We start from the raw sequence: 24,336 nt of genomic DNA, 5'->3' as shown, positions 1-24,336 counted from the left end.
GGATAGCTGATAGCTATAAAAGACTTTTTCCCCCCCCTTCTTTCATTTCCCAGGGAGTTTCGTCTTTGATGTTGGATGGTAGTCTGCGAAGCTTTGAAGCTCAACTGGAGCGGCTCACTGCACTACTCGATTCTGCGTGAGGTAAAGTTCCTTGTTTGTTTAGACATGCATATACACTAGGAGTGTGATGGCACATCTTGCTCACAAGACAAGGTGATTAACTGCATTGGGATTATGAGAACAATGTGAAACCTTATGGGGGAAAACTAAAATTAATCCAATTACACAAATGAAACAGGTTACAGGAATCCCAAATTATAATTTAAAGAATCTGTCATTAGCGTTTAGGGCTCTTATCCAATTTGACTAGTCAGTCTATTGTGTTGTTTGTGTTTTTTCTAATTCTCGGTGGTCTTAATATCAAAATGGCAATGAAAAATAAAAAAAATAAAACTCTGTAGAGTTATCCTGTTCAGGTTTCGTCAGTTCTATTAAGATTGTGAACCAGAAAAGATCAAATGCAGCTTAGACTCAATAAAAGAAATTTGAAAAGTAGCTTAGTGTTGATAGGAAACTATGAAGCAGATGTCAGCTTTAGTCTTTTAGCAGCTAACAGTTAGCTGTATTCTCACAGTGTTGTTGATCATTCTTGTCTTGTCTTTTCTAGTGGTTATCCATATTGATGCCTGACTGAAGATTTAGAAAAAGATGGAGGCTTTTTTCAAAGTAGAGTATTGTCTGCCAACTCAACGTAGAAGTCTTTACTAGCTGACTCTGTCAAATTGACATGGCAACAACACATCAACTACTTCTTGTTATACTTCTATAAGTATAAGTGCCCAGCATCACAACCATGGTCCAAAACATAAATAATAATTGAAAAATACTTGCTAAGGAAGAAAAACCCCACATTTTTCAATGAAAATGCTCTTATCCAAGTCATGATGCAATGTGGCACTCTCTTCAAACCCTTTCCAGTCAGAACCTTTGATGCTTTTTATAAAATGACATGGGTGAAGTTCTGTAACATATTTTTCCATAGCACTCAGAGTATCCAATACTCATCTAAGGTGCCAGCTGCAGCACTCATGGTAAGCCTTTTGTACAACAGGGCAGTTCAAGAACTGCATCCTTTTTTACTTCAAAGTAACATTCTCATAGTGTCAACAATGTGTCAAGCTTAAAGAACTGACCTGCATGTCAGTGGCTCATAGTAATAATGGCTTACAGTTAATTCACCAGATTTGTGTGATGTCATTAATTTCTATGAGGATTATCATTAATATGAAGCGACCTTGTTGCACCTTCTTAAACATCCATGTCTTCATCTTCAACATTTTTAAAGTCTAGGTAGCCCGAAGTTCCTCTTTTTTTTTTTTTTTGACGTCCATAATACAACTTTGAATATTGCTTTTTTACGGTTCATCTAATACATAAGTGGCCTGTCATTTTATCAGATTTAATAAAATCGGTTTCAGACGCACAAGGGTAAGCTATTCGCATTTAAGATAGTTATTTTTAATCTCCTCAAAATCCCGCTATCGCTAATGTATGACAGGAATATCTTTAGCTACTCCAAATTTTACATATTGGACTTTCAACAAGGCAGTCACCTTTAAATTGCCCTATGAGGATAAAAATCTCTAAAATGCTATTTTGCATTTCATCGGCTCCATCTCTGCTTTCCTCCAACCGACCGTACCATCCGACAATCTAATCCCCGGGAGATAAAATTCTGCTCTCTTGCCTCGGATGCTGGGAGGTCGTGGGGTCAAGTACGGCTAATTTATTCACTCAGTCAGATTTCCTCTGACTCGTGGAAGGCAGATGGAGAGGCCGATATGATATCACCCATCTGAATCACCCGGGGGAGAAAGAGGAGGATGAGGTGGAGACGGCAGGGACCGATGTAGGGATGAGAGGAGAAGAGATTGACAGGAAAGATGCAAAAAGAAAGGGGGCAAAGATAGTAAAAATTGGGGGAATTAAAAGTGGTTAGATAGAGAGATAGTACGACATAGCCCTCAAGTGTGTGGGGGTATGTTCGCCCCACTGAGTCAGCTGTTGAGCTGAACATTGACTCACACGGGCTCTTATCAGATGTGTGGGTGTGGGGCCGGCGCGTGGAAATGTGTGCGCGAGTGTGTTCTTATCTCAAGACAAGGGGTTCTGGTCCAATAATATCCTGGGAGATGGGAGGAATAAGCTGCTTAAACCCAAAATCTGACATGGAGGAATGAGAGAGAATAGATAGTGCTAGAAAGATGAGAAGGGGTGATGAGGATGGAACGAAAATGAAGAGGAGAAGGAGCTGTTGTGAGGACAAGACGGGAACAATTTCAAAGAGACGAGATGTTGAACTCCGTAAAAATCGGAATGAGAAGAGGTGATGTGAGAATGGTTTAGGGAGAAGTTTTTGCAAAAGAAGAATGTGAAAGTGAGGGTTTTGAAATAGTTCTAATCCATTTTTTTTTTGTTCACCCAAAAGGAAGGATTTGTGGAATCGGATCAACAGTGTCAACTTGAGGACACTTTTTCCCGGGAGGTCCTTTTATTTTCTCTGCTTACAGACATCAGTCTGTCTGCTGAAAACGCCTCTTGGAGGAACAGCATTAGTACAAGAAGGTGGCTGGGTTGATGATTTTTGCAATAAATCATGAGGGATAAAGAGGAAACTGTAGGCACTTCTGTTGAGAAAATTACATGATACACAAAATTAATTGCATAAAAAACCCTGCTGATGAAGAGGTAAACATTTTCGTTCCCTTCACATTTGACCTAATGCTCGTATTTTGAACCTTTTCAGACGCTGACAGCCAGAAGATGATGAACCAGCTTTGATGACCCACAGGTGTCCTCCCTTTTTGGACCATTTGGCTTCAACATCACATCCAGCACCCACATGTGAAGAGAGCTTTTACCTGCTTTTGCCCTGGAAGACGACATCCATCTTGACCATTTTTAATGGTTGTTATCAGCGCAGTACTGCTCCAGATATACTCAGTGGCATTTACCTGAATGATCTGAATTGGATCATTTCCATGTGAATTTGGTTGCTGACAGTATATTATCGAAGTTTTCTGAGACCATTCCTCCAAAGGCAAAAATCCTTCCAATCACCATCTAAGACTTCTGCATCTCCTTAGACCTATTTCAAAGGCCTTGAGTGCTGTCTTCAGTTTCCCTGAGGAGGAATCCTTTCCTCCTCCTCCTCCTCCTCCTAAAATCCTTACAACGCCCTTTGACCGCCCAGACATGGACCTCCACAGAGCAGCCTTCAAGATGGAGAGCTCCTCCTACCTCCCAAATCCTCTTGCCTCCCCAGCCCTCATGGTGTTGGCCTCCACCGCCGAAGCGTCTCGCGATGCTTCAATTCCATGCCAGCAGCCTCGTCCATTTGGCGTCCCCGTTTCTGTCGAAAAGGACGTCCATTTGCCGTTTAACAATGGCTCGTACACCTTTGCATCAATGTATCACCGCCAAGGTGCAGTTCCGCCAGGATTTCCCAACAGGGACTTCCCTCCGTCCCTTCTCCACCTTCATCATCAGTTTGCCCCACCCAACCTGGACTGCTCACCCATCAGCATGCTGAACCACAGTGGCGTGGGCGCCTTCAGGCCTTTTGCCTCGCCTCCGGAAGACCGAGACGGGGCCCCGGGCGGTTATCAGTCAGCTTTCACCCCAGCCAAACGGCTCAAAGGCTGCCTGGATGCTGAGGCCTCACCCCACCTGCGGTACTCTGATGCTGACGGGAAAGAGTATGACTTTGGCGGCACCCAGATCCCTCCTGGAGGCTCGCCCAGCAGCGCCTTGAAAGCGGTTGAGGACAGCGGAAAAAAGATCTTTGCCGTGTCGGGCCTCTTGTCAGACCGAGAGACTTCATCCAGCCCAGAGGACCGCATCGAACGCTGTGAGTACAGATTTACATTTTTCCCACTACACTATTTTGTAATGAGTATGACTTCACACACAGGATGACCCTAAACATAGGAGCATAACTTGCAGGGCAAATTAGTTGTTTTATTTGGTACATGGAACCGTACCAGTTCTGAAACCCACTTTTTATGACCATTTATGGTTGGCCTGACCATTAGCTCTTTAGCTGTCTTCATTTTGCCCTGAAAAACTCATTATAAATCTGAGGTTTATTTTGCAGAAAGTTCCGTGCATGAAGATCTTGAAATTGGCTAGCCCATTTGACAAATCACCAACCACCTTTTAACCATGTTTAGCCATCAGTAGAAGTCTTTATGTGATTCTAGATTCAATTTTATATTGTCTATGCATCTTTTACATGAGAATTCAGTTAATATTTGACAGGGGGTAAATATTTGCAGGAAGAGATATTCTTTCTCCCAGATTTCTTTTTGTCAATCACACAAATTAGGAATTCTTTCAATTATATTTATACAGTCATATTCCTCAATCCTTTGAATTTTAGATGGACCATTCTGCTTCAGATGTGCATAATACTTATATTACTTTTATTATTATTATTATTATTATTATTATTATTATTATTATTATTATTATTATTATTATTATTAATATTATTATTATTATTATTATTAATATTAATAATAATAATAATAATAATAATAATAATAATAATAATAATACTAATATTCCTTGCTAGAATTTAGTTAAAGAACTCACTGAGTTGTCTTTCACCGATGAACAATTCCATCTATGTTCTCTTGTCATCATCTCTCCTGCTTCTGGTATCCTTTCACCAGTCCACAAGCTTCACTGGTCACATTAGCATTTAGCAGTGGAAGGATGCCATTTGTTCCTCACGCACTGGGAATCTGATTATTGTGTGAGCAAGGTTCAGTGTGTGTGTACGATTAAGTGAGTGTGTGTGACTGGTTCAGAGACAAGCCCTGCTCTTTGCTATCAGCATTCATCATCGCTCTGCACTGGCAGCCGCGACGCCAAAAGATTTACCCACACAACCCGACACTTGGCAGACCACCGTGTTTGTGGGAATGTGTGGAAGTGTGTGGTCGAGGGCTTGTAAAAGCTCCAAACACAAACACACAAACACTCTAGCAGAGACACAAACAGCTTTTTAGCATGACCAGTGACATCTCCCACACATGTCAACAAGCTGCGTCAGATCTCGGTGGCAAATTGGGAGATGGGCAGGCAAGGATGCGAGCTCATGTCGTCTAATTAGGGCAGTCTGTCTTTTTTCTGCATCTCAAATTCAACGCTGGAGCAGAGTTTCCACCCATTCTGTTATCAATACATCACTCTTCCTCCTTCTCTTCCCCTCACATCTTTGGAATTGTGAGTGGGTGATTTGTCCTTGATGGAACAGATGAGGGACAGAGGCGACGACCTGAGACTGATCCGATAAAAAGACCACCGCAGGAGAGAGGGAGAGCTTTAAGAAAGGGAGGGACCAGGGAAGTAAGAGAGGGGAAATTGGGAATATCACACCCAGTAGCTGGCAATAGTAAGGGTTGGTGGAGAAGGAGACTAAAGATTGCATATGTGGGTGTGAAAGAAACTAGATCGGGCAGAATGAAAAAAGCAAAATCGAGTGAAATGGTAGAGTAAGAAAAATGTGCATTACAAAGCTGTAGTGCTGTCTTTAGGTACTTTCAAGTCTGTATCTAACCACATTAATTTTCAGAAAAGTAGCTTCCACCTCAGCTGTAGGCTTTAAAGACAATTGGAAGTGTACAGGAGCTGCTCACAGCGCAGAGTTATGGGTTCTCCTTCACTGGGCTCGGCTATCCAGAGGAGCTGTAACGAACAAACAACTCCTTGGGACAGTCCCATGAGGGTAATGCTTTTGCTGTTTCACACCCACCCACACACACACACACACACACACACACACACACACACACACACACACACACACACACACACACACACACACACACACATACAACACATAAAACAGCCAGCCAGCAGCTCTCGGGCTGCTTCCCACAGAAACCTATTTTGGACGGCCATACTGATTAAGACCTTTATTATGCTTGGGATCATAAAGTATTATTACTGGCTGTGGTCACAGAGCCGTCACTTATTTGCTTCCTAATATAGACGATACACAATCAGTTTCAACGTCATGTCATTATTTCTACCATTTCACTCCTTTAGAGTCACTAACATTTCTTTCTTAACTTCACAAAACACGTTTGATGAACGGTCTCGCAGAGACATAATAGTACACAGACATTGTAGATCACAAGGAACTTATTGTCCTAGTGTGCTGAGATACTGTATCTTGGGGTGACTTATCTCTGCTGATATAATTTACAATGTACAGATTTAATTTGCAGTTGCTAATAAAGTGCAGCTATCTCTCGCCCACGTGAATTAATTACATGTGGCTTTACGGATTCAATGAACTAACAGGAAGCAAAATGTGTTCCAGGTTTTCCAATTTTTTTAAGTCTAATTTTGTGTGTGCGTGTGTCTGAGCACCAGGTCTTGATATGGACAACTGCAATATTGTGGTGTATGTACAGAAATATTCACATGTCTGTATGTCTTCAACTTTTCAATATAGTGTCACACTACAGTCACAAACTTCAACAAGTATTTTGTTGGTTTCTAACATGCTAGACCATCAGAAAATAGTGGATAACAGGAAAATTGAGTTTTAAAAAAAAGTTTTAAATGTTTTTATTATTATTATTATTATCAACAAAAATCTAAAAAGTGGTCCATATTTTTGCATTCTGCAGTCCTGAATAAGTTACATAACTACCCTTAGCTGCAAGTTTTTTGGGTTATGTTTCTGTTAGCTTTGCACATCTAGAGACTGAGATCTTTGCCCATTCCTTTTTCTTAAGTAGTTCAAGGTCAGTCAGATTGGATGAAGAGCGTCCGTGAAAATCAACTTGGAAGTCTTTAAGTCTTGAATTTGACTGTTCCTTGAATTTGGAAATTTTTATTGTAGCTATTTCTCAATGTTTGAGGTCACAATACCACATGAAGCTGACCAGCTTTCATCTTCCCGCTGAAGAAAACCATCCCACACAGCATGATGCTTCTATTACCTCGTCTCACCTTGGGCTAAATTTGCAACAGTGATTTAAATCAGTCACCAAGAAAATTTAGTTTTTTATGCACTTGTATGCACTTTGCATGCACTCTGTGCGTACAAAATGACAATAAAGTCAAAGTCTAAGTAATTAGAACACCATCTCCAGGTATCCTTTTTGTTGAGCGAAGCCGCTCTGGCAACCGGCTTCTTTGTAGGCATCCCTAAGGATGCCTACACAGGAAAGCTGAAATAAGAACCCATGTCAAAAAAAAAAGAGAACAAAAACCCTGATCTGCTGTGCTTCTTGGTCATTGATGCTGTTTGTTCTCTAATGTTTTCTAACAAACTTCTGAGGCCTTCAAAGATCAACTTGATTTGTGCTGAAATTAAATTATGCTCAGGTGGACTTCAGACCACTCTCTTCAGATTTTTATTTGCGCAAATATATGATTTCCCTTTGACATTAAACCTTTTATTTTCCTCTCTGCGTTGTTGTGTCACAAAAATCCTTATAAAATAGTTTGTTCTTGCAAGGTGACTCTAGGTCTATAAACCCTTTTGCACAGCACTCTACACACTATATGTTAAGTTGCCAAACTGTTTGCGGCCATTTTCAGTCAATTGAACTTTTATTGAAAAAATATAAGTAACGTATTTAAGGAGTTAAAGCCAGGATCCAAGAGATTTCGTTGCCTATTGTCCAAAGACATGATATAAGCAGATATAAGCAGACTTATGCAGCAACAAAACAAATGGGTGTAAAATATTTACCTACACCGTTCCTCTACACATCAAATCTTCCTCCTGATATGCTCTATTGCACATTTAGGGTCAAAAGCATATTTTTTTTTTTTTGTAAATCACACTCTCCCAGTTACAAATCTGATCACATCTCTCATTCAAGTTCATAAGTGTAAATGTGATCCGCGCTTGACTATCTTCACGCATTAGAACAAAAGCATTAAACATCTCAAAAAGCCTGCAATCCTCACCGCTTTGCGTGAAATTCTGTTGAGTCCGCTGCCACTCCAGGCAACAGTGGCCTTCTCAGTGCTAAGCCCTCCTAAATCCCCCCACCGCACCGGCAGGCACGTCGGCTGTTAACTAAACCTGCTAACCTGTCAGCCGCTAAACCTGCACATAAAGGCCCCATCATGCCTTAAGAGGACTGCGAATGTCGTATTATTGTAAAAGCTATTAGCATTTACTGTATACAGGTTTCTGCAGTTTTAGCATGAGAACAAATGAATTTAAAAGCAGAAAAAAAAGAAGGGTTTGGAGGGTGTGAAAAGAGACTAAAAAGAAGGATTGGAATTATGGGATATAAGACTGGAATTAATGGGAGTGCTGAAAAATTGAACAATCCACCCTTGCGGTGCACTTGTTTGTTTGTTGAGGGGATTTGCTGGTGTTGGATGAGGTGTCAGTGGGGAAGTGTGTGTGTGTGTGAGTGTGTGTGTGTGTGCGTGTGTGTGTGTGTGTGTTCATCGGTATCAGCACGTTCTATCTTGTTTGTTTTCTCCAGCCTCTTTCTTGTCTCTGTGCCTCCCTCTTTCCTCCCTCACTTTTTTCACCATCCGCCTCCTCTCGTATGCATGAGCATCTCCCAGCGCGAGCGCGACAGCTGTAGACTGTTTGTTGATGTCCTCTCGGCTCTGCACATTTACTTTGGCTTTGAGAATTACACAGAACCCTACACTAAATGCTAAATCGAGCCTTGTCATTTGCGTTTTTTGTGTGTTTTTTTTTTACATTTGCAGGCCCAGTTCTGTTCTTTTAAAGAAATATTCTTTCCTCCATTTTTGGAACAGACTGATCAAGTTGTGGGATTTCAAACTAAAAGTTCGCCAGCCGTGGGTAGCAATGGCATCACAAATCAAAAAGAAGAAGAACCTGAAGACCTTTAGACCTTGTTTCTTAATCAAATATAAGAAACAAGGTCAATACAAGGAAAATAATTGATTAAGACCTTTGTTTCTTAATTAATTCTTTTCATTAGTTTTTGACTGTTTCAGGTACAAAACGGAGCCATGTTCCATTGGATGTTTCGTAACATGCATGCATCCATTCGTACATGTTAGGGAAATACTCCATAGCCGTTTTGACAAGCAAAAACAGTAATACACTATGTGAGCTATGTAAGCCTCTGTATCATCACATTAATGCCCCCCGTCTCCCCAACTACCCAGTCCACCTATACTCAAAAATGAGTTGTTGAAAATCACTTTGGAAAGTGTTTTCAAAAATCTAAAAATTTTCTGTCTACAAATCCATTTGTGTTTGCGCGGGAGGGACCGCAGCTAGTGTTTTCCGGTGTTTTTTAATTTAAAACGAAAGAGAGAAGGGGATCTAAGATGTGACTTGGGTGGCTGATGTAGAAATAAGAGAAGGAAAGTCAATTCTTTCGGCAAGAAAGAAGGAAAGCAGAAACTCTTTAGACACAGAGTGAGGGGAGGATCGCGTCAGCGAGGGGACGGTGGGATGAGTTAAAAGCAAAGATAAAAGGCAAAAGGAAGAAGAAGAAAAGCTTGTGGGGAATAAAAGATCGAGATATGCTGAGTGAAAATACAGATCCCACCTGCCTGGTTTTACTGAAAGGAGAAGATGTGCACTTGTTGGTAAAATCAAGGTTTTCGAGGTTCAATCACTTGGAAAAAAATAAATAAATATATAAAATAAAATAAATCAGAGCTCAATTTTACAATCTTTTTTTTTTTGTATTCCCAATAGCATAAGGGTTTGAACATCAGACACACAGCTGTTAAAACACACAGCGAGAGGCCTCCTTTTTATCCTTCCCGGCTCTTACTTCCGTTCCTTGAACAGAGCAAATGTCAGGCGTGTTGCTTCCTCCTGAATAGCTGCGCAAATTCTGCTGCTAAAAAAAAAGTCACTGCAAAGAAAAAGAAAAAATAAAGAAATAAAGTGTGGGAAAAAATACTTTTTTTTCTTTGTCCATCTTTAGTTTTAGTTTTGAGATATCTGTACCCACAGCCCCACCTGTCAGCCACATTCCGTTTTAAGACTTAACAGGTGGCTTATTCATTTTTTTTTCCCATTAACTTCTTTCTTTTATTTATGTTTCGATTTCATATCACTGTCACATATTTCCATTTCTGTCTGACTTGAAAACCCAGTCAAGGAGACAGAAACACTCATCCCTCTGCTTGTCCTCACAGAGATCTGCCCTTCTCCCCCTCTTCCCTTCCGCCCCCTCCATCTCTGCCTGTCACGGTCTGGTGGCAGGGTTAAGTTAAGTAAGAGTGTTCTAATAATTAGGACTGGGACCTGCCTGCCTGCTCCCCAGTGTGTGTGTGTCTTCCTGTCAGTGCTTAGCCAGATGTTAAAAGGCTTGTCCCTCTCATGTTGCCTCCGTGTCAGTCTCCACGGCGTGCCACACACAGACACACACACACACACACACACACACAGACACACACACTGTCGCACTGGGGACCGTCCCACTCGTGGTGGCTTTGTTTACACCCATGCGTGTGCCCTGCTGCCCCTCTGGCAGCTCTTCTGCGGCACGGCTCCATGTTAGAACCTGCCTCTGAGCACCCGATCCGTATGCAGTCCAAAAGATGAGCATTTAGATTATCTAGCACTGAAATGGCCTGAATTTATACTTATACTTAGTATAATTTATACTACGCTATACCTTGAGGCACAAACCGCAAAGTCTGGATTTTATGTGTGCATATACGCAGATGTGTGTCACTCCGTTTGAGTCTTGCGGTCATTCTTACGACGGCGCCCAGATCAAGGATTAGCGACTTCCTGTTGATCCTTTTGTTAACTGAGCCACACCATTTGGACTTAGATAACCATGTGGGTGTATGTGAAGGAAGTTATACAAATGTTTTGCTAGACATGAAGGAGCGAAGATAGGATAAAATCACCCCCATCACCATAGTTCCTTACATAATGTTCATACATCTTGATTTCTTATTTATATTTTGTCATGATGAGACCACAAATCTCAGATTATTTTATTGAGACTTCACGTGACCGCCCTACCGAGAGTAGTGACTTAGAGAGCACTTTTATTTATCTTTAAACTATTTAAAGAGTATGGCCCAAAGCCAAAAGTGGAAGAGCTGGCAAGGACAACAATATATCCAAACAGTAAAACATTGTGATGGTAGTATCATGCTCTGAGGATATTTTCTTCAGCAGGGGCAGGGAAATTGATTAGAGTTCATGTTCAACATGGATGACAGCGAAATACAGGGAAGTTGAAGAAGAAAACCAGTTAGAGACTGTAACAAACTTAAAAACTGGGACAGACTTCAAGCTTCCAGCGGGACATCTACCACAGACAGAGCTACAATAGCATAGTTTAGATCAATGCTGATTCATTTGATAGAACTATCCAGTATAATCTCAGACCACAGTCCAATAGAGGATTGTGAAAAGACTTGAAACTGGATTTTTACAAAACGGGCTTTTGTTTCTTTATTGTAAAATAATTCATAATTATTGTGAAAAAAAAAATAAAATTCATCATAAAATGTGAAAAGATTTCAAGGAATACTTTTTGAATCATTACATTTTAATTAGCCAGCTCACTTACTGAAGCCTGGACATAATATCTCGGTTGTTTCCCCTTCTGTTTTAGCCGTTTGAGCATTTTTTACGAAACATTAAAATCAAGCAGAGCAGTCAGGGGGCAGGATGTCAATTTTGCTATTCCTGTTTCACACACAAAAACACACACACACACACACACACACACACACACACACACACACACACACACACACGGACATAAACTCATAGCATCCCAGGTTCCAGGATTCCACTTTGTTCCCCCAGGTGATGTCAGCTTCGGCCAATAAAAGGCTCCGTGTTAAAACTCCACAGAGTCTCATACAACTGCAGCACACCTGGCAACACAACACACATTTGACTTTTAATACGTGTATGTATATACACTCACCCACCCATCCACCCACACACACATTAACACACACAGATGCACACAAAGAGAAACACACAAGGTCATGTCATGACTGAGCCATGAACCTACCTCTGAGGCATGCTATCTTTCACCGTTTGATCTCTAGGCTTACACGTTCCAAAATGATAAAGCACAATTTAAGCAGTTTTAATAAACCTTCTGAACATTTGCTTAAAAAATACAAACATATATTCACTGCAGTTGACGTGATTCAAAACTTAACAGCAAAAAAAAACAAGCGTGCTCTGCTTCAGGAAGCCAGAAAAGGACACAATAGTAATTCCTAGTTTAGGTTTCAGTCCAAAAATGCTAAACAGTTTGAAACGTCTTAGCAAAATATCTATATCCATTACAACGACACAGAGTGGTTTCGCTAGGATTGTGTTTTCAGGGGATTGTTTGCTTTTTGTTTTCTTGCTACCATTTCAGAAAGGCCACATTTCACCTGTGATATTTGTCCTGTTAACTACTTAATCCACCTGAGCCGTCTTTCTCCACAGCTCCTCTAGAGTCACTGAAAGGCCTCTTGGCTTCTCCTCTGATGATGCTCCTCTTGTCCTGTCTGGCCTGAGATCCTTTACCGCATGTCTTTCACTGTCTCTCAAACCTTGTTTCCTGTCAGCTTACTTTGAGAAGACAAGGCACTACTGCTGTAAACTCAGAAAAATAATATCAAAAAAAAAAAAAACTCTCCATAACTAACTTTATTCTGTACCCATTTGGTGTGGTCCTTGGCACATACTGTAAATACATATTCTTCATAAAAAAAACATATATGCATTATATTTCTCTTCACTTGCTGGTCTACCAAGTTAAATTCAAATAAAACATTAAAGTGTGTGGCCGTGACAAAGTCCAAGAGTTATAACTACTACTTTTTGAAAGTACTGTAAATCACACAGGAGTGGAGGTTTGGGTGTGCTTAACTCTCTGGAAAGCTTTGGGAGAAATACACTACTTTGATCCAGATGTGTTAAGAGATTCCTTTTCTCTTGATTCTCTCTTTTCTCTAAAGCTTTCCTCTTTTTTTTTTTCTCCCACCCCTCCCAGTCTCCATCCATTCTGTCCTCATCTCCTTCTTCCCCCTCCTCCCTCCACTTCTTTCCTCTCCTCAGTAATCTAATCTGCAGCCAGTTTGTGGATGCAGTCTAGTGTGACAGCCGCCCCTTCCACTTCTCTCACTTTCACACACACAAACAGCAGGCCCGTTTCCAAAAAAAAAAAAACCCTCTTTCTTGGCAGTACCCCCCCCTTTCAGTCTTGCTTACAGCCTCTTTAATATTGAATTATTCATCAAATCTGATTGGATCCCACTGATGGCGGCTGTGATGCGAACCAACGGTTTGTGTGTTTATGTCAAGTGGATGTGTTGCGGGTTAGAGATTCCGAGCACACTGTTACTTTTAAAAGCTAAACTGGTACGTTTCTGGGCATAGGGACACAAACCTTGTTGTTCATGCAAGCAACTGAAACACTTTTAGCTTTTTTGTGGGGAAAAAATAGCAAGACAATGAAAAAATTGTTGTTTTTTTGATATTCGACTAGGAATTTTTATCTGCCACGTTTTTGTACTTAGATCATTTACTTGTCGTCATCACCTTCCTGTTTCAAAAAACTGCAGCTCATCCAAAGGAATGAGAGTTTGCATCCTCTGAAAAAAAAAAGTCCTAAGTCCCTTGGAAAGGTGAAACAAATCAATAATGGGTGTTTTATATGCATACCAGAGGGTGTATGTGAGTGTGCATCCTCATATGATTTGCATGCACTCTATACTACTCAATAGTGGATATAGACGCGACTTTCTCCTGGGACTTCAAGGTGTTCTAAACACCATTCTCGTACGGTGAACACTTTTTACATTATTTGAGCTAATTCTTGGACAATTTGACTTAAATAATGAAAAACATTTCCCACTTTTGATTCAACATTATACCGTATGATGCACATCGTCCCCAGATCATGATCAGGTTTATCCACGGGCCTGCACGTGCATCAGACTTTCTGAAAGGCATGAACAGTCAATAGTCACGGATTTGCCTGCACTTCAGAAAAGACGCAGACACACCAAGGATGAGTGTGTTGATGTTTGCACAAATGTTTGTTTGCTAGCTCAAACACCTCCCAGGACACTTCAGTTTGACCCCGCGGTGCCGGCGCATATCTAGAAGGCATTAGAGCGAGTCTGCGCGTGCACGGGTGTGGTGCTGCCTCCGCCTTCGAGTCGCTAAGTGGAGCCGATGTGCATTCTGTTATACTCCAGGTGTCGCGGGTCACGTGCAAGCAGGGAGTTTTTCGAGTAAAGAGGCGAAGATTTCTTTCTCCTTTTCCAGCTACTCCTCCATACTTACTCACACCCGTCTCTCCCTCGTCGCCGGGTGTGTGGAAACCCAGCCCACTGTTCAGCAGATGAATAATTTAGCGGTGTGTGTATCATCTGTTTACCGTGCTAATCCATCTGTCAGCAGGCACCTATTGATTCGCGCCTGCCTGGTAATTGTGCATCCGTGCCACATGCACACACAGCGATGAGCATATACGCAAGCCTGCACACATTATAAGACACACACACACACACATTCGTGCTACCATATGATCTGCAAGTTAGCTCATGTTCCAATCACGCCGTTGTCAGCAGGCGCAGTCGGACACCTCATTTTAACTGAGTGAAGCTGAATTTAGGGTCAAGGTTGTTAAAATAACCATGACTACAGGCTGAAACACCTTCCGACATGTTCCATTTCGGTTTTTCTGTCACTGTTCTAAAGTCATGTGTGTAGTGCTTTGCTAAGGTATTCACACACCCCAAACTTTTTCACGTTTTTTTTTTTTTATGTTACAGCTACAAGCCAAAGAGTTTTATTAAGATTTAAGTGGTAGACCAGCACACACAAATGGTATTATTGTGATGTAGAGGGAAAGGGATGCATAGTTTTAACATGATTTTACGAATACAAATCTGAAAAACAAACTAAATTTGTCACCTAATTAGCAAATAAGGTGTGCAAGTTGATCTTAGTATAACTACAGCTGTAGTGCTATGTTAAGGGTTCATTTCTCACTGTTTTTAGTGAATACGAGGAATTCTAAGACACAAACCTTTTGGGATATGCATTGTTTTCAGAATTATTCAAGCAGAAGATGTTTTGCATTTATCGTTCTTGTGATGTAGTTTTTTTTATTTAAAATTCAATTTGAGAATTTTGTAACCACAATTTGATCGAATGTTTTGGTTGAATTTAATTTCTAAATACCAGATTTTATACTAAACATTATAGTGAAAATAATACAAAAAAATAAACGGAGAAAGAAAATATCTCTCTTGGTCTGTTGTTTCAGCTTGAAATTCCTATACTCATACTGATTCAGCATCATTCAAAGATTAAAAAGAGGGAGAATGATTTACAACAACCCCAGTTTCCATCTCAGCGATTTCAACTGTTTCCTCTTTTTCTTTGCTTTTTATATTTTCACACAAGTGTGAAAACCAAATCCAGCAAGAACATCTGGCATGTTTTCTGTAATTCCAAAAATAATCACTGCATTTATTTTAATAACAATAAAAACTTACTTCCTTTAGCTATTAAAAATGTGTCCATGGATTGTCAAAGCATTGATGAAACTTAGTTTTGCTGAAGATATTTTTTTTTACTAAAACAATCTTAAAGAAAGATATATCTAAGAGACAGACCAACAAGGATGCAAAGAAAGACTATTGCGCTACTGCAGATTGTGCTATAATGAATTCACGGGTGACCATTGATGGTTGTAATTATCAAATGGCTGGTTTTAAAAGCTCATTGATTGATGTCATTAGCTCCATGAGTGATTACTAATTGCTGCGCCGGTGTGTTAACGACACAGGACGGAGGTGCACGTACACACAGACATACCCGACGTTTATCAAACAGCAGCACGCATTCATTATTTGGCTGGAGTCCGTGTGTTAGGTTTGCCGGTGGATAGATAGGCAGTGACTGAAAACACATGTTACTGAGGCAACAAGGAAAAAAGACACAATAAAGATAAATTATACATGTTTATGTGTTTTGTATTATTTCCAAGTGGGATCTTTTCATTTTGAATCCTATCCCAGATCATATTAGGTGCTTTACTCACATTTGTAATTATTTTCATCTCATTGTATAGCAAGATTTATATTGATATATAAGCATATGTTTGATTTGTTAAACTTTATTAAACTAGAAAAAAATAATTAAGAATAATAATCTGACAAGCAGCTGTACAAGTTGAGACAGGATACATTACAGTAAACAACAGAACTACATTTACATAATTGGTGTTTGTTTTTTAATAATTAAACAATAGTTAAACATCCACAACTACAAACCCAAACAAAAGTTTTAGGTTTAACTTTTAAATTTAAATTTTAATGTAAAATGTGAAAGAAAGGGTATTGTTAGGAAATACCTCTACAGATTTGTATTGGGAGACAGATCCAATATGTGAACCTTGAAAGCCCTTTAATTGACAGCATCTTATGACAAAAACTTTGAATTTCAGAAGTTTTGTTTTCTTTGATCTTAAAATTAGTTTTAAGTCACATACATTTGCGGGTGCAGTATTAAAATCCCACTGCAGCTGAATGTAAGACACTTTAGTTATGGACACTAAGGTACATGTTACTACATCATCAGCGTTAAAAAATATGCAGTGGAGATGTCGACATCATTAATATGTAGGATGAATAAAAGTGGTCCAAAGACAGACCGGTGAGGGACACCACTAACTAGAGTATATACTGTAATGCTCATTATCCAAAACATTCAGCTAAAATTTTTCATAAGTGTTTAATTGTAAAACAATGTGACCTTCTGAGATATAAAGCATGGAATTGTTATTATTAATATTTATAAGGTGTCAACAGATTTGATCCCAGGGGACCTGTGGGAAATAAAGTGACTGACAGGATGTTACATTAAGGCCTTAAAGGTGTTTTGTTCACCTTATTCCATTTAAATCCAAGTTATCTACTGTAGTACTGATCAGATTACTTTTCGTGACTTTCAACTCTACACGTATCTTCTGTTTTACAAACTCTGTGGTGAAATAATTAGTGAAACTCCTGTTACTGCAACACAAACACAGTCCAGCTTAAGTTCTTACCATTCACCACTTGGCAAAAGTGTTGGAGATTCCACTTTGCTGTTAAGACCTAGCCTCCAGACACACACACACACACACACACACACACACACACACACACACACACACGCATATATATAACACAGATTTCGATGTGGAACGTCTATTATCACATCCCTGTGGCAAAAATGTTTGGAATTCTGTCCTTTTGGACATGCATCACATTGATGTGTGTGTTTCCTGTGTCTGCATTTGAGTATGCACAGTTCTTCTATATGTCTGAGTGCAGGTCCATCTGTATGTGTGTGTGTGTGTGTGTGTGTGTGTGTGTGTGTGTGTGTGTGTGTGTGTGTGTGTGTGTGTGTGTGTGTGCGTGCCAGGGGTGTTAGAAATAGGCAGGGACTTAGCAGAGCAAAAGAGAGCAAATCTGTCAGCTCTCCCTGGGCAGACAACCCTTCTGACCCTCATTCAAAGACATATTGATTCTCCTCTACATCCAACAGGGGTGTGTGTGTGTGTGTGTGTGTGTGTGTGTGTGTGTGTGTGTGTGTGTGTGTGTGTGTGTGTGTGTGAGAGAGAGAGAGAGCGAGAGAGAGAGAGTGCTTAACACATCCTCTTTCCTCATAACTCCCTTCTTCATAAGCAAAAAACATTGTTTCTGCCTGCTTACCAATTTAACTGCTTTTTCTAAGTCAGTTCCTGACTCCAGATCACATTTTCTAAATCCACAGATCTTGAAGCACTTTCTGACCTAGTTTGTTCGTCTTTCGGGTTTTCATCTGCCTCGCTCTATTTCCTGTGTGTTACACACTGTTTTCTCTAGATAAAAAAAATAGAAAACCCTCAGTGGGTGAGAAAATAACAAACGGAGCATGCCACAGAGACGGGCTCTCCTCTTATCTCCACACTAACAGCACATTAAACCTTGCTGCGCACTTGTTAGATCTGCCTTGTTTCCCCAAGAAGAAGCCTAATGACCTGTGGGACGGCACCGATCGGCGCTCCGCCGACTCTGCAGACTGTTAGGGGCCATATGTGTACTCTCACATAATTGTCAGAGCATTGTCGTGCGCAGGCTGGGTCATGAGTTAAAGCCAAGTCAGGAGATGAGAATGAAGCACAGGAATCATACTAAAGAATGTGTTCTCCACTGTATCTCCCTATATTTATTCACTGTGACTGTAGGGTCTAAAACAGTTGCTGAAAGAGGGTTGGGCTTTTGTGTGCGCTTTATATTGTAGATGGACTATTTTCTTTTTAATTTGACTTTACGACGTAATGAAAAAAAATGTTTTATTGCAGTTGAAGACCTGACAATATTCCTCACTGCACACACAAAAAACTTAACCCAAAGAAGTTGCAAAATTTGCAACGTTTTTGATTCAATTCAATTTTCAATTCAATTGTATTTATATAGCGCCAATTCATTATACAAGTCATCTCAAGGCACTTTACAAAGTCAAATTTAATCAAATTATACAGATTGGTCAAACAGTTTCCTATCTAAGGAAACCCAGTAGATTGAGAGGAAAACTCCCCTTTAACAGGAAGGAAAAACCTCCAGCAGAACCAGGCTCAGAGCAGAGACACAATGAGAGAGACAAAAAAAGCACAGAAACACACACATTGATCCAGGAGCAAGATTCATTTAAATGGGTAGAAGAATACTAATAATCTACCTGCACTAAATAGCTCTGTAAGCATCTTAGTTTAGTATAAATCCAGGTGAGTCAGTCCCAGAGGCTGAAGCTAATGCCTAGCCAGAGAGTAGTATACGCTGAAATGGGATTCCAACGCCTTTAAACAACTTCAGTTGCATATTATGTCATATCTTTCCATGCAAATCCTACTGTATGAAACTTTTAGTTTTGACTGGATGTGCATTGCGCCGTTGTTTACAGATAAGCTACTCATTGTATACGAGGGACATGGAGGCAGGAGGCTGTGCGCCCCCAATGATGGTGGTCATGTGTGAAACATGGACGGAGAGACAAATATGTAAACCTTTTCTGGTCAGAGTATAAAACCCAGAAATAAGGTAGAGCTAAATTCAACAGAATACTGATCTATTGCATTTGTTGATGCATTGAACTGCTTTTCATTTTATATCAGTAAGTTATTCTCACGGCAAACGCTTGACATAAGCTCAGTATGTGTCTCACACAGGAAGCTCATTAGTGGTTTGTTGCCTCCTACCTCTAGGTCCCGTTTAAATTATCTTTGGATTCGCTGTAAATTACCACCCAATTAAAACATGAAAGTGGGCTAAATATTCATAAAATACGGTTTCCACAAACCAGTATAACCTTTTGGATATAGCGAGTTGTTTGAGTTGGGGTCGTTAGAGTTGTTTCAAGATAGCAGAAATCTGCTTTGCTCATTGGCCCAAGTTCTGGAGCGTTTCAACCTCTATTATCCATTTACCAGCAGATTCAACTGAATAAACCTGAGGGGCAAACCATCTTAAAGGGTGAGGACAGCTGCATAAAAAAAAAAATGATTTGTCTCTGAATCTTTTACAGTAGAGCACCCTTGTCCAAATACACAGTTATTCTGGGAGGTTTAAATACAAAGCTTCTTGTTTGGCTCCACTGTAAACATTCTAACCTTTGAGTTTCAGACAACAGGGGATAAAAAAGCTTAAATCCGAGCAAGGCATCAACGACTTTGCCAAAGGGTATTGTTGAGGATACAGTTTGTATTAGCGTGTGTTTGAGCTCGACATCAGGTCGCATGTCTCCCGACCCGGCACGGCGGCACGGCGTAAATTCTCAGATAATGGCTGGTCGCCGAGGGCAGCTGGAGAGGGCATTTAGCGTGAGTCCGAGGGCAGCGTGCCGCGAGAGGTAAAGTCTTCAACACGGTGGGGTTGCGGTGGTGTAATGTCGACAGGCCACATACCGACCCTGCTGCTGAAAGCGCGCGCACCCGCACACACGTGCAGACACGCACGCGCAAGTGCATGCGCCGCGAGTGGTATAAGCTGAAAAGTGCTGGCTGCAATAATGGAAGGCAGGTGCACTTGGATGCTGGGCCAGGAAGAGGAAGAGAGAACGAGAGAGGTCAAAAAAAGAACATGTGAAAGTCGAAGCAGGTGAAGAAGAGCGACCGATTTGTGGAAGGTGACGATGTTAAACACGTCTGTGAAAAAAAGGTGTCCTGTGTTTAGCAGCAAGACAGACATAACGCCAGCGGACGGGAGCCAATCAGAACCTGCATGCCAGCCCTGTCCTTTGTGCACAATTTGATATCAGAATGCAGAGTTTAGTGGGTTAGGGAGGATGTTTTGTAAAAGGAAATGAAACATTCAACACTGATAAGGTAGAAACCGGGACTGGAACACTTGAACATGCTGGATTTCATCGTTTCAAAAACAGATAGTATTTTGTGAACGTTGCTTTTTCCATAAATACTTTGGAAATCTTGTCTTGCTCTTGTAAACCCAATATTTTCTATCATCAGAATAAGTATCAACCTGCTCTTGTTCCTGGCTTACTGTCGTTCACTTCATCAGCATTAATTTGCTTGTTTTTACCTTCACAATAATCAATAGCAGAATCTGCTCCAAGGACTACCACAGGCGGCCCGAGTGACTCCATCTGGACCCCACTGCCATTACAGCAGTTTAAGAACCATGGTGTTTCACCGTGAAGAGCATGTTTAGAAGTTCTGACTGAACTTCATGTCCACTGTGAGAGCACAATAAGCGTGCCTTATCCACTGCTGTTTCGGTCTCCTTGTTCCTTTGTCACTGTGTCCTCTATTTCCCTCTTATACACAAACAAACACACACACACACACACACACACACACAAACACACAGGGCGGGCCACAGATGGCATGTTGGTGTCAGGGTGAGAGGGGTTTGTTAGGATCAAAGAGCTCCAGTGTGTGGCCCCTCCACCCTTCACTTGCTTTCTTCTTCTCTTTCTTTTTTTCTGTTTGTCTTTTATTCCTCCCCTTCCTCTGCTTTCAATCTCTTTTCCTCTCACCCCCCCCCCCAACATATCCAACTCTCTCTTTCTTGCTTCATCTCTGTTCATTTTCCCCCTAATCTGTCCATCAGAAGTGTTGATAAATTATTCATGTCTCTGTCTGTCCCCGAAGCCTTGTCACCTCTCCTCCAGCACTTGCCAGTTTCTCAGCTTCCTCTCCTCTGTTGCCTTCATCCCTTCCTCCTCCTCCTCCTCCTTTGCTCTCATGTCCTCTTCCCTTCTCCTCCCCCTCCTCCAGTCTTGCACAAATTTCGACCACACACGATCGTCGAAAGCAAAATGTAAAGAAATTTAACTGAATGTTTGTTTGCTTTGTCTAATTTAATCCAATCTCAGTGGCAACAATTAATGTGCATTATAACAATTTTTTAGAATTTTAATTTGACATTATAACATCTATTTTGTTGTTTATTAGTATATAATATTGAAGCGTGCAAAGTAATCTAGAGATCGGACTAACATTTTTCCTCCAATCATCCCTGCATGGCAGTTCAAATGTTGTAAATCTTTATTCTTTTTTCATCCAATTCATTAAATGTATCAAAATTAACGGCTTCTACTTTGGTCTGCTTTGCATACATGGTGAGCAACATGTGTCTACTGCAGACAAAGCCATGAAAGCAGAAATTGAAAAACCAAATTTCAGTGCAGTTCAGTAGAACATTACTTTTGGATGCCAGGATGCCAAACCACCAAGGGTGCCAAGAGCATAAAACATGGAATACAGTTATGTCAGTGGCACACTGATTGAATTTCCTGATGCTTATTTGCAAGTTCAGTTAATGTGGAGTAGGTTGCAAAAAAATATTTGGCTGTACACTGAACTTGGCTGAAAGTGGGTATCTAATTTGTAAATAATTTTAGGGAGCTAAACTAAAGGTCTATGCTCTCATTTTAAAGAAATCTGGGATCTCACTTGCTAGGCTTGATAGGCGGATCAAGCTTTTTTTTAAAAAAATGTAACCCAATGATAGACAGAATAGAGAAAAAATATAACTGTCTCCCCAAAAGCTTTCCCACGTGTCCTTCCTTTTTAATTTTATTCTATGCCACCTCTGTGCGTTCTACACCCGCCACAGAGCCACAATAGAGCCCCAGACACAATGATCCAACAGGAGAAAAATGAAAGAGAGGTGGAATAGATGTGAAAAGGGATAATATGGAAGACACCATCTTGCATCTTACTTTCTCTCCTCAAACTAATAAAGACTGGTTTAAGACGGCTTATCCTGTGCTGCACCTAGAGCCAAACACGTAGACACAGACTTAAAATGCAGTTCTTTGAGAGATAAAGTTTACAGTGGAAAGCTATTAATCATAGGATATTCAGCTAAAACGCAAAGTTTGGGAATCTAGTGATTAGTGATAGATTGCCTTGTGTGTTTGTCTCCGTGTGTGCATGGTGGGTGATGCCAAAGTGTATCGCACTTGGGCTGAACCCCTGGGATATTAGAATGCAGCCGAGTGTGTGTGCAGGCATGTTTGGAGATGTGTCGCATATGGTGTATCTTTCTCAAAAGATGGGCCTGTCGCGGCCGCTTTCATCCGCTGTTACCGCAACGATTAATACATTTTAAAAAATGTCCCCCTCACTTTTCCCCCGTGTCAGTCTCACACACACCCACAGAGGCACACGGACTGCTCGCTATTCAACCGGGGTTACTGCAACATCAGCAGCACACACATCTCTGCCCTCAGAGGCTGATTAATCTGAACTGCCGCTGCACTGATGAATTACACAAGTCAAGAAGGAGGGAAAGCGAAAAGGTAGCAGGGAGGATGAGAGAAAACAAAGATGTATAGTGATATGGACAAGTAGTGTAAAATGAAACTCATAGGAAACCTAGTTTGAGAAAAATGAGAAGAAACCTATCAAACACAGCTAAAAATGCAAACCTGAACCCCATCATGTTGATCTTTCATTTAGATGCTTTCGGTCTAGGTTCAAGGACAGAAGGACAAATGGCATTCTGTAGCCAGGTACTTGAAATTCATCAAAAGATTTATTTTTTCTTAGGAATTGGGACTTTTCAAAACCATTTTTTATTAATAATTTCAATGTAGGATCCAGATTGGTGAGTCACACAGTATTTATCATAAAGATCGCTTGGTTTTTCAGTGTAACAACACATTTTTAGAATACTGACGTATTAGGATTCAGTGCAACTGTGGTCTTTTCTTTTTACTTATGTGTCCTGCCCTGGGATCAAAACAAACAGTACAGTGGGTCAGGTTGCCTTACAGTGTGAGGGCAGATTTACTTTAGTGGGAGGGTAGGATCTCGTTAGTGTTGCATAATTGACTTGAAAGAATTCAAGAAATCATAGACTGCATCTGGTTCACAAAGCTGACAGTTTGCAAGAGCTTTAAAGACTCAAACATGACAAAAAGAAGGGGTAACAACAATAATCACAAAACAGACAAAGAAATTAAAGAAAAGAATGATCTGTCCATCCATCCATTTATCAGTTGTGTACAGGTGTTGACGACACCCATGGAAAATTTTATTTCACAATGTCCTTGAGGTTCATTAAGTAAGGTCCATTTGTAGATTCCAATTCTACACTAAATTAAAGGGCTGCTACACTCACTCTGGAATAAAAAAGCAAAAGAAATTATAAACTACATCAAAATATAAAATATTTTGAGTGATTAAACCTGAACAGAATGATTATGAACTTAGCAGTTTCTTTAAAAATAAGAACCTTCTTATTATTCCCCTATAACAATAGAATCACTTGAGGTTGAGACAAGCATGACAACAAATATGTATTTTAAGACTGGTATATTCGACACCTACTTATGATTTTTTAAAATACAGTTTGTAGTTTTGTGAAATTTGTTTTATTTACAAAAACATCAAAATAGTTAATTGCCGCGGAAGGAAGACCTATTCACGCAGGAACCACCACTGCACATCAATCTCCTGGCTCACAGTTGGTTGTTAATGCTCCTTTTTGCTGAAAAATGTTATATCTAGGGTTTCCAATATCTATTGGTTTATTTCCCTCTTGTCTGACATCTTTTTTTCTAACACTTTCCCCTCGTGAAAGATCACAGAAATTTGAATCTCACCCTCCTCTGTATTTGCGACAGCATGTGAAAAATACTTTTCCTCCTCATCCCTGCCTTCCTCCCTCCCTCTGCTCTTATTCTTGCGGGTGATAAATCTATAGCGATCTATGACAGCTTTGTTGCTGCTGGGAGGCCCCTCCTGCCTTGTTTGGCTGTGATTCCAGCCGACAGCTTTAGGAGCGTGTCTTTAT

The 24,336-nt window shown here is 40.5% G+C and overlaps 1 protein-coding gene across 7 annotated transcripts in view; it reads left to right on the top strand.

The window, feature by feature from the left end:
* The window catches only part of rnf220a (ring finger protein 220a), a 193,576-nt gene that overhangs the window by 13,473 nt on the left and 155,767 nt on the right, over positions 1–24,336 (top strand). For all 7 annotated transcript variants that reach the window (XM_036138031.1, XM_021323910.2, XM_021323911.2 and 4 more), the window contains exons 2-3: positions 54–141; positions 2,807–3,910. In XM_036138031.1, the coding sequence (XP_035993924.1) occupies positions 3,256–3,910 (655 nt within the window). In that variant the 5' untranslated portion in view covers positions 54–141; positions 2,807–3,255. The remainder of the gene's footprint in view (positions 1–53; positions 142–2,806; positions 3,911–24,336) is intronic.

This window comes from Fundulus heteroclitus, chromosome 6 (assembly GCF_011125445.2).
Source record: "Fundulus heteroclitus isolate FHET01 chromosome 6, MU-UCD_Fhet_4.1, whole genome shotgun sequence".
Lineage (NCBI taxonomy): Eukaryota > Metazoa > Chordata > Actinopteri > Cyprinodontiformes > Fundulidae > Fundulus > Fundulus heteroclitus.
The sequence above is the reverse complement of the archived record's forward strand: the minus strand, read 5'-3'. Positions and strand labels throughout refer to the sequence as shown.